This window comes from Nicotiana tomentosiformis, chromosome 12 (assembly GCF_000390325.3).
Source record: "Nicotiana tomentosiformis chromosome 12, ASM39032v3, whole genome shotgun sequence".
Taxonomy (NCBI): Eukaryota; Viridiplantae; Streptophyta; class Magnoliopsida; order Solanales; family Solanaceae; genus Nicotiana; species Nicotiana tomentosiformis.
In genome coordinates this window covers 115,198,011-115,208,022 of record NC_090823.1, presented here as the reverse complement: position 1 = coordinate 115,208,022, position 10,012 = coordinate 115,198,011, and the positions used below count along the sequence as shown (strand labels likewise).

At 42.5% G+C, this 10,012-nt stretch overlaps 2 protein-coding genes across 2 annotated transcripts; one reads left to right on the top strand and one right to left on the bottom strand.

Annotated features, from left to right (window-relative positions):
• Positions 1 to 2,625: 2,625 nt before the first annotated feature.
• Positions 2,626 to 4,445, bottom strand: LOC138903257 (uncharacterized). Its single transcript, XM_070191195.1, has 4 exons — positions 4,340 to 4,445; positions 4,135 to 4,290; positions 3,601 to 4,025; positions 2,626 to 3,177 (listed from the first exon to the last, which is right to left on the bottom strand). The coding sequence occupies exons 1-4, from the start codon at positions 4,443 to 4,445 to the stop codon at positions 2,626 to 2,628; spliced, it is 1,239 nt and encodes a 412-aa protein (XP_070047296.1).
• Positions 4,446 to 4,585: 140 nt separating this feature from the next.
• Positions 4,586 to 10,012, top strand: LOC104086592 (uncharacterized). Its single transcript, XM_070191194.1, has 4 exons — positions 4,586 to 4,589; positions 7,431 to 7,703; positions 7,818 to 8,321; positions 8,382 to 10,012. Exons 1-4 carry the CDS (start codon positions 4,586 to 4,588, stop codon positions 10,010 to 10,012), a joined length of 2,412 nt encoding a protein of 803 aa, XP_070047295.1.

Sequence of the window (10,012 nt, the reverse complement as noted above, 5' to 3'; positions counted from 1 at the left end):
TTTGATGAATGTCAGCTCGACCAAATCCCTCGACCACAAAACAACGAAGCCGATGACCTTGCCAACTTAGAGGCAACCACCAAAAGGATAATCGGCGAAGGAAACGTGGTCGCCCTCCACTCGTCAATAGATCAAATAGAGGTAAGGACTATAAATCAACTCGGGACTGGCACAACCGTATTATTGCATACTTGTAGGACGACGTAATCCCAGATGAAAAAAAAAGAAGCCAAGAAACTTCGGATGCAATCATCCAGGTACAACATCATCCAGAACGATCTGTACAAGAGAACGTACGGTGGCCCCCTAGCAAAATGCTTGGGACCAAATCAAACTCGCCGTGTAATAGAAGAAGTCCATGAAGGCCACTGCGGGGCTCATTCAGGCAATCGAGCTCTGATCAGATGCCTCATACGAGCAGGATACTACTAGCCCACTATGAAAAAAGAGGTCGCGGACTTCGTAAAAAAATGCGAGCAATGCCAAAAATACGCCCCAATGATCCACTAAGCAGGCGAGCAACTCCATTCGGTCATTTCCCCTTGGCCTTTCATCAAATGGGGGATGGACATCGTCGGTCCCCTCCTTGCAGGACGAGGTAACGTACGCTTTCTTTTAGTTTTGACTGACTATTTTTCTAAATAGGTAGAAGCAGGATCATTCGCTCAGATACGCGAGCAGGAAGTGATCACCTTCATATGGAAAAACATCGTGTGTCGCTTCGGCCTCCCCAAAGAGATCAGCTGCGACAACGGACCCCAATTTACTGGAAAAAAGGTCGCCAAATTTTTCGAAAAGTGGCATATCAAAAAGATACTCTCCACCCCATACCACCCCGCGGGCAACGGCCAAGCGGAGTCCTCCAATAAATCAATACTAAACATCATGAAGAAAAATCTTGAAAACGCCAAGGGACTTTGGCCAGAACTACTGCCAAAAGTGTTATGGGCATACCGTACAATGCCAAAGACGAGCACAGGTGAAACGCCTTACTCGTTAGTCTATGGGACTGACACAATAATACCAATCAAAGTCGGAGAACCCAGTTTGAGATACTCCCATGAGAGCGGACCGAGGAACGACGAAAGTAGAAGGTATGATCTTGACGAAGCCGAAGAACGGAGAGACATGGCCTATGTAAGAATGATCGCCCAAAAACAACATGTAGAGCGCTACTACAACTAAAAGGCCAAGATCAGACCACTCAAAGTCGGGGACTACGTACTCAAAGCCAAAACACAAGCAAGCAGAGATCCGCAGGAGGGAAAATTGGGAACAATTTAGGACGGCCCATACAAAATCACAACAACAGCAGGCAAAGGGTCATTCCAACTAGAAACAATGGAAGGAAAATGGCTACCAAACAACTGGAACGTTACCCACCTCAAGTACTTCAACTTTTAAGAACAATCGTCTTCTGAGTCGTACTCTTTTTCCCTAACTTGAGTTTTATCCCAATTGGGTTTTCTCAAGAGGGTTTTTAACGAGGCAATGAGGAGCACGCTTCAAGTCGAAGTGCGGACAAGAAAAAGGCAGTTCATTGCTCAACCTCTTGACATATCTCCAGGTTGCCTAATGACCGGGACTAGAATGCCAACCCAAAAAAATATGTAAATTTCTCCAAGTATTGAGCAAAACACACATGAAAAACAACATTCGACCTCGTTTGAATTAAACATTTGACCTTGCGCGAATTAAATATCCGACCTCGCTCGAATTAAACATTCGACATCACTCGAATTAAACATTCGACATCGCTCGAATTAAACATTCGACCTCGCACGAATTAAACATTCGACCTCGCTCGAATAAAACATTAGACCCTATGTGAATTAAACAACATTCGACCTTGCTCGAATTCACATTCGGTTTCGTTAAGATCAACTGTGGCCTATTTCAGTCGAATAAAAACTTATACGGCCACCAGCCATTTTTCAGTTCAGGTTACGTTCGACCTCTCCTGTATTAACTAAGTACGTTTCAAATTAAGCTCCGGATATATTTTACTTCTTTCGACAACACTTAATCGACCACAGATCACGACCGCCAAGTGCAGCGTTTGATCTCGACCACAGATCACCACCACAAATCGAGTTTCTACAGCTAAAAGCAGCCAAACGATAGTATTAGGTAAATGATCATACAAAACCGAACAGAAGAAATCCAAAAACAAATAATGAAAATAACATTTCATACTTCAAAAATATTCTTTACAAGGGCTGAAACAGACGCCTACAAAAATATGCACAAATTACAAATCAAATGGATAACTACTCGCCACCTGATCCATCATCGCCATCTTCACCATCGCCACCAGGTTATTCGTCCTCGTACCATGCATCCTTCTCAAACCCACCTAGATCCTCATCTCCATTGTCGATCCTCGGTGTAGCAGGATCGTAGCCACAGGTGATCCGAGCTGCACGCACCTTGGCACGAGAATCCTCAAACTCAGCCTCAGTAACCCTCCCCGTCATCATTATATCTTTGAATATGTCTAGTTGGTCCTCGGCGTGGATCCATTTATCATACAAATCCCGCGGAACATCAGGATAAGCTGAAGTGTGAGAAGAGGACGCTTGAGCCTGCAACTGCATCTTCTCGGCCTCAAGAACGAAGATTTGGTCACCAAGGTTCGAAACCTCTTTTTCCACCCCCCATGATTTTCTCGTCAAGCCGCTCTTCCATGAGCCTAGCAGTCTCCAAATCATTTGCCCACTCAGATCGAAGAACGCGGATTGCATCCCCCAAAGCCTCCGCCTTTGTCAAAGCTGCCAAGCAAGCCAACTCGGCCTTCTCCAAATTCGTCATCTTCTCGGCAACCTCGTTACTCAACACATCGGCCCTGAACGAGCATTGCTTGAGTTCAGCCCGCAGAGATACCACTTGGGCTTGAAAGTCCGCGCATTCGACTTCAACTCTTTTGCTCACTTCGAGCTCCTCTTCTTTGTCCCTAAGTGATCCTTCAAGGACGTTGCACTTACTGATGACTCTCATTAGCTCATCATCTTTCTGTTTCAACTCGTCCCTGATGGCTAGGAAGTCGTCGCTCTCACCAAATTGCCTACATATCTCGCGATGCTTGTTGCGGTATTCACGGTACTTACTCGCCATCTTCTTGAAAATGGTTTTACACCTCTCTTCTCGGCGAGCACTCTCAATCTCCAAGATAATTGTCTAAGAGAAAAAGAGAAGAAAATCAGTATCGAAAATGATGCGCAAGATATAAAAACTACCAGAGTTTGGAAGAGTTACCCTAAGGGCGAGGCCGGCTATCCTCGACGACAAGGTGGCATCGTTCAACTCCTCGAGGGTCTTGCCCTCCACACTGGAGCAAAGGGGACCTAAGGAAGGGACCATATTTTTAGTGTTCACCAGTAGGTCACGATCCATGGGGACCACGGTGGTACGAGTGGACCCTTCCAACCTCACTTCCACCCGAGTGAACCCATCGCTCAACATCCGTACCTCATCGGGGTCAATATCTGAGCCGGTTTCATAGCCGTCTTCGGCAATACCTTTACCTCTTGCCTCGGTAGATGAGGGGACATCAACCGGTACCTAGGTTGACAGCTCACTCCTAGGTTTGCTATCGCTGACCTCCACGGACGGTCCAACAACCCCAACCTTAGGAAAGGGCACACCTTTCACTGCTCTCGTTGATAGTGGAGCTTCAGACGACAGGCTTGCACCACTTTCAGGTACAACAATGGTCGGTTCATGGTCACCCCTTGTAGAGTCCACTGCTTGAACTGTACCATCACCGACATCCACCGACCTTCTTTTTCGTGGATTCAAATCCTCTCCGCTCGACGACGACTCATCCACTAAATACCGCAATGGATAAGCCGATGTCCCAGACGCTGAGGCCACCGATGGCTGAGCTGACCTCGCTAAAACAAGAGATTGATCAGAGGTAGACGACCTGGCAGGCTTAGAGGTTGCAACTAAAGAAGATTCCGTTGTGGCGGTCGCCTGACGGAATGCAGGAGTAGGAGCTCTTGACCCCCTCGAACCTCTCCGTGCTGATATAAGAAAATCAATCAAGATAAAAAAAATCGATCAAGATCAACCCCCACAAAGATAAAAGGCGACCTATCGGAAATATTCAATGACGAAAATAAGCAAACTTACCGAGAAACGTGGGCCTGAACTTAGCGCGGAAGGTCGACCATTTGCGAATCCCCACTGTATAAGGAAGGATTTTTCTAACCCACTCGTGAATGTCCTCGACCAAAGGAGGGGGCTCAGCCTCCCCTCCGTAAAAGGAGAAATTAAGCATAATCAAGGCTGACCAGTACAAAGTGCAACAAAGGGAAAAATGAGAAAAGGTACTTACGAGCATAGTTCCAAAGCTCAGGAAACCCGTTTGCATTTGCCACTACGTCCTCAGTTCGGACGTAGAAGTAGTTGAGCCAAAACTGGCGGTTGGCCTTATCATCCATTTTTACCACAATACTTTTGCCGCCCCCGGTGGCGAAGATGTAACATCATCCCCCTGAAAAAATTGGGGGCGAAGAGATGCATCAAGTGACGGATGGTCACCTCGACCCCGGCCAACTCCGCGAACTTCGAAATCATACGGATGGGTTTGTAAATATATGGGGAAAGCTGAGCCGGCCACACCCGGTAGTAGCGGCAAAATTCTTTAGCCAGGGGTAGAATAAGAAAAGAATAACCTACGAAGAAGGGGGAGGCATAGAAGGTGCAGTACCCAGGGCGACGTATTTGTACCACGTCATGCCCCGCTGGGCTGATGTCTATGTGGGCGGGAATTTTGAATTTAGCCCTAAACTTGGCAATGGATGCCTCTGTCATCAACGACTCCGAAATTTTGGGGGTCAACTTCGTGCATCTTTGAGAAATCAGACCTATCCTTCTCCTTACAGGGAACTATTTTCTCCACCGTAGGAAAGCTGTCATCTTCAGCAACCATGGCCACTTCATTATCGTAGGGGGGAGGGGGGCATGCTAACCGCCAAGGGGGCAGGATCAGGCACTCCCCATGAATTGGTTCTATTAACTATTTTTGCTCATTTTTGTATTGAGAAAATGCAAGCATAGAAGAGATATAGGTGGCAGGAGATATCCAAACCAGCGAAAGCAGGAACATAAGGCTGAAGGTAACAAAAGCAACAACAATTAAATAAGGAAAGAAGATATAATATCCCATGATTTTAACCAAGGATATATTAGTCATTTAGCAATTAATTAAGTCAAAAAAAAGGATGCACAAAAAGAAATAAAAGTCAAACAAATCTAGCAAAAAGAACTAATAAAATAAAAACGTGAGGGCATGGGAGAAAAAGAAAAAAAAAATATAAAAGGCTAAAGGGATTTTGGGGGAAAAGAGACGCAGTGAAACAGAAGCTTCAATTAGAGAAGATTTGAGATTTAAGAACAAAAAAAAATTGAAGAATGCTCATCCAGGTAAGAGGCAAAGAAAGCAAAGAAGGAATTTTGTTGAAATCTTATAGTCAACAAGGCATAAGAATTAGAAAGGAGCGTTGGTTCAGTCTTTGTTCCGTAAAACTCCTACCCTACTGGAAAAGTAAATTTACATTCTTGAGTCTCAGCGATAAGCTCTAGGTAATTGCATATATTTTTTCCTTCTTTTGAAACAGTAGTAATTTTTAGATACATGACTCATCGCGAGACTAAGTAAATATAATATTGGGATTTGATTCTGAGTTAAAAAGAGGAGGTTAGGGAACTGAGAGAAATCCGTAAGATTTTTCATGAATTAATCAGGTATATTATATGAATAGGCAAAATATTTAGAGATTATGGACTAGTTGAATTACTTATAGTATGGGTAAATATAATTTGGTGAATTAAGAGTCAAACATGAAACCCAAGGGTTAGGTATTCTAAATTAGCTATGAATTAGCCTAAACATGAAAATTAACATGAGATCGATATTATGTAATTATAGATTAATTGGAAGAAGTTGTATGAATTGCTCGAGATGAAGCATTTGGTATATCGACACCAGTACTGTGAGTAGTAATCTTATCACAATTTGTGTTTTCATAACTTGCATGAGTTACACATAATTTTTAATATAAATATGTTACCGATTATTTTGAGTTGCATGTGGGACAAGTTTTTTACTCGATATGATACCGAAATAGTTATTTGAGATGATTACCGTTGTTTTAAATATTTCCGTTGTTACTAGATCTGTTTTACCGTTATTTGAATTTACTGTTATCAAAATAAAATTACATGATTTGATAAGAACCGAAATGCCCTATATTATTTTAAAATATTTTTCTACGAGTATATACCGATTACAGAGACAAGTATAAATAGAAGTAGACATTGGAGGATCTCGTAGCTAACGGCGAGTTCGTTAGACCTGGTGCACCTTGTAATTACCGATTACCGTTACAGCCCTCGCTAGTGGGGAAGGTAGAACTAGCATACCGTTACTGATTTCCCTTGAGTTGGGACTACCATTATATTTGACTTCTTGCGAAGAAGTCCACAGTTATACCGATTACATGATCAGTTCATTGAAACCTCCTAAACATGAATATTGATATCACACAGTATTTACTGAGCTTATTACCGAATTGTAAATTGATTTATTTTACATGAAAAACATGATAAGACTGATTATTGTCTATTGTTTCTGAAAGGGCATTCTTATGATACTTTCTGTTTAATATATATACTAGCATGTTTTCTGACTTGTCCCCAATAAAAACGGTTGTGGTTAAGTGTTATTACTCATTGAGCTAGCGACTCATTCCTCGCTAATTTTTTTTACAGAGACATCAACTGATGCGGGCGAGGATTTTGTTAATTAGATCACACAACTTGATAGTTCTTGGTGAGCCTCGCACTTGTTCGCGTGGGCGGAGATTTTATTTATTGTTATCGTCTTTTCTTTGAGCTCTTAGAGTCGCTACATAGTTATTCTTTTAGTGTCATGAGTATTCTTTTGTTATTATAGATTTATGTTGAGTATCGCTCTTTATTATCAAAGTTGGAGATAAATTAGTATTTCTAGTTGTTAGTGGGAGGACTATTAATAGTAGATATTTGTTTGGGTTAATTGATAAAATTATTGTTGTTTGGATTGATATTAGGATGTTTCGTTGATGATTTGAGACAGAAAAATTTTTGGATAGTCCAAAAACAGGGGAAACTCTGTTTGACGATGAGACTTACTTGGGGGCACTTGCTCCTAAGTACCGGTCATGATCCTAAATTGGGGCGTGAAAAAGTTGGTATCATAGCTTAGGCTTTAAGTCCCGAGACATGGAGCAATGTTTAGTAGAGTCTTGTTCATGAGTATGTAGGCGCCCATACTTATGATCTTGAGGCTACTGAACATCTAGGAATGTTTTCCCTTCTTTCATACTTTGATCGTGCATTGAGATAACTTAAGATTGACTTTGGAGTATTTCTTTCGCTGATAGCTAGGACACGCACACCCTCATCGGCTGGACGTGGTACTTCCTGGGGTGGTGGTCAAGTTGGGGTTCATCAAACTAGAAGACAGGCTGCTCCTCAACCTGAAATTGGGAACATTGGTCAACCCCAAGCTACTATGTTAGATCAAGTGCAAGAACATGGGGTTCAGGACGCTCTATCACCAGTGCCAACTGTTGTACCTACTGTTGCCTTACCTGCAGACGCAGTGGCAAAGTTATTGAATGTGTTAGAGGCATTGGTGCCTACTCAGGGTGGAAGTTCATCTCCTTAGGCTACTTTATAGACACAAGCACCTGCACAGACTCAAACTTTCGAGAATAAGGAAGTATCTCTACAAGAGTTCCTGAAATTGAAATCACCAAAATTCACAGGTTCTGATAATTCAGCAGATCCTCAAAGTTTCTTGGATGGGACACTCAAGGCATTACATGCTCTAGTATGTTCTAGTGAGAGAGCCATGGAGCTCGCAGCATACAAACTAGAGGATATGGCCAATATATGGTATGAAACTGTGTTAGTAGGAAGGCCAGCAGGAGCAACACCACTGGCATGGGACGAGTTCACTAAGTTGTTCATGAATTATTTTCTTCCAGATAGCCTAATGCAAAAATATGCTAGAGACTTTGAGAGATTGGTTCAGACTCCAGATATGGATGTGTCAACATATAACACCAAGTTTTGTAAGCTGGCTAGATATGCTCTTTACTTAGTGCCTACCGAAGAAGCTCGAGTTCAGAGTTTTGTTGATGGATTGGTTGGTCGTCTATACACAGTAGTAGCCCCACATATGAAGACTTTATCCTACTCTGATGCACTCGACTTTGATAGAAAGATTGAAAATAAGGGACGTGATGAGCGTGCAACTAGTGATTTACGTAAGAAGGCCAAGACATGAGGGTCTTTCAGTGGCGGTTTTAGTGAAAATCGAAGAGTAGGAAATCAGAGACAACAACAACAGGGTTCTCAGACAGGGACACACTTGTCTTCACAGTCCACATACAGACCACATTACAGACAGGGTACTAGGGGACCATCATCATCTGGACATCGTAATTCTGGGCAGATATATGCCACTATTTTAGTCTGCCAGACCTGTGGTAGATCACATTTGGGCCAATGTCATTTTCTAACTGGAGAGTGCTTTCGGTGTGTCCAGTTGGGACATCACTTGAGGGATTGCCCTCAGCCTCCGAGAAATTTCAACCAGGCTTCTATTCAGTCAGCTGCACCTACTCAGACTACTCGTAATACTTCAGGTGCTACAGGTACAGGAAATAGAGACCGAGGTGCTGGAGACCGTGCTACTGTAAATCGAGGACAAGGGAATGCTGGTAGAGGTCAGGCGAGACTTTTTGCATTTACTAAACAGGATGCTCAGGCCTCGAATGTTGTGGTCACAAGTATTCTTTCTGTTTGTTCATTTGATGCACTTGCATTGATTGATCGGGGATCTACTCACTCCTATGTGTCCTCGTACTTTGCTTTGAGGTTTAATAGACAACCTGAGCTATTGAATGATCCTTTCCTAGTTGCTATTCCTGTTGGGGAGTCTCTATTAGCTGAATACGTGTATCGTGCTTGTCAGATTCGGGTTGAGGGTAGAGATACTCTAGCTGACCTTATTGTACTTGGTATGATTGACTTTGACATGCTGATGGGAATAGATTGGTTATCTTTTTGCTATGCTATCGTCGATTGTCATGCAAAGATAGTTAAGTTTGAGATACCAAACGAACCTAGTTTTGTTCTAAAAGGGGGTCAGGTTCCAAAGACTTGCAAAGTTGTATCTTTTATGAAGGCTCAACGACTTCTGAAGAAAGGTTTCTCGGGTCTCTTAGCTATTGTGAATGACATAAGAAAGGAAACAATTTGTATAGAAAATGTACTAGTAGGGAGAGAATTTTCTGATGTATTTCCTGAGGATTTACCAGGATTGCCTCCAGTACGAGAAATAGACTTTGGTGTTGATTTACTACCAGACACACAGCCCATATCGATACCCCCATATCGGATGGCACCAGCAGAGTTGAGGGAGCTAAAGCAACAGTTACAGGATTTGTTAGATAAGGCTTTTATTAGACCTAGTGTATCACCATGGGGTGCACCAATATTGTTCTTAAAGAATAAAGACGGATCTCTAAGAATGTGCATTGACTACAGACAGTTAAACAAGATAACAATTCGCAATAAATATCCCTTGCCTCGTATAGATGACATGTTTGATCAGTTACAAGGAGCTTCCCACTTTTCAAAGATAGACCTTCGATCTGGTTATCATCAACTTAGAATCAAAGATGAAGATATTTTTAAGACTGCTTTCAGGACTCGGTACGACCACTATGAGTTTCTGGTGATGCCTTTCGGACTGACTAATGCTCCAGCTGCATTCGTAGATTTAATAAATAGGGTGTTCAAGCCGTTTCTAGATAGATTTGTAATAGTTTTTATTGATGATATCCTGATATATTCTCGTAGCCAAGAAGAACACGAGAATCATCTGAGGACTGTGTTGCAGACATTGCGAGAACATCGGCTTTATGCTAAGTTCTCAAAGTGTGAATTTTAG

Coding starts and splice junctions, on each gene's coding strand:
- LOC104086592 (XM_070191194.1), top strand. Junction 7,704..7,817: donor GGTGCCTACTCAGGGTGGAA/GTTCATCTCCTT, acceptor CAAAATTCACAG/GTTCTGATAATTCAGCAGAT. Junction 8,322..8,381: donor GCGTGCAACTAGTGATTTAC/GTAAGAAGGCCA, acceptor ATCGAAGAGTAG/GAAATCAGAGACAACAACAA.
- LOC138903257 (XM_070191195.1), bottom strand. CDS start 4,445: ATGGATGATAAGGCCAACCGCCAGTTTTGGCTCAACTACTTCTACGTC. Junction 4,026..4,134: donor GTTCAGGCCCACGTTTCTCG/GTAAGTTTGCTT, acceptor TTCTTATATCAG/CACGGAGAGGTTCGAGGGGG. Junction 3,178..3,600: donor TTGTTGGACCGTCCGTGGAG/GTCAGCGATAGC, acceptor TTTTTCTCTTAG/ACAATTATCTTGGAGATTGA.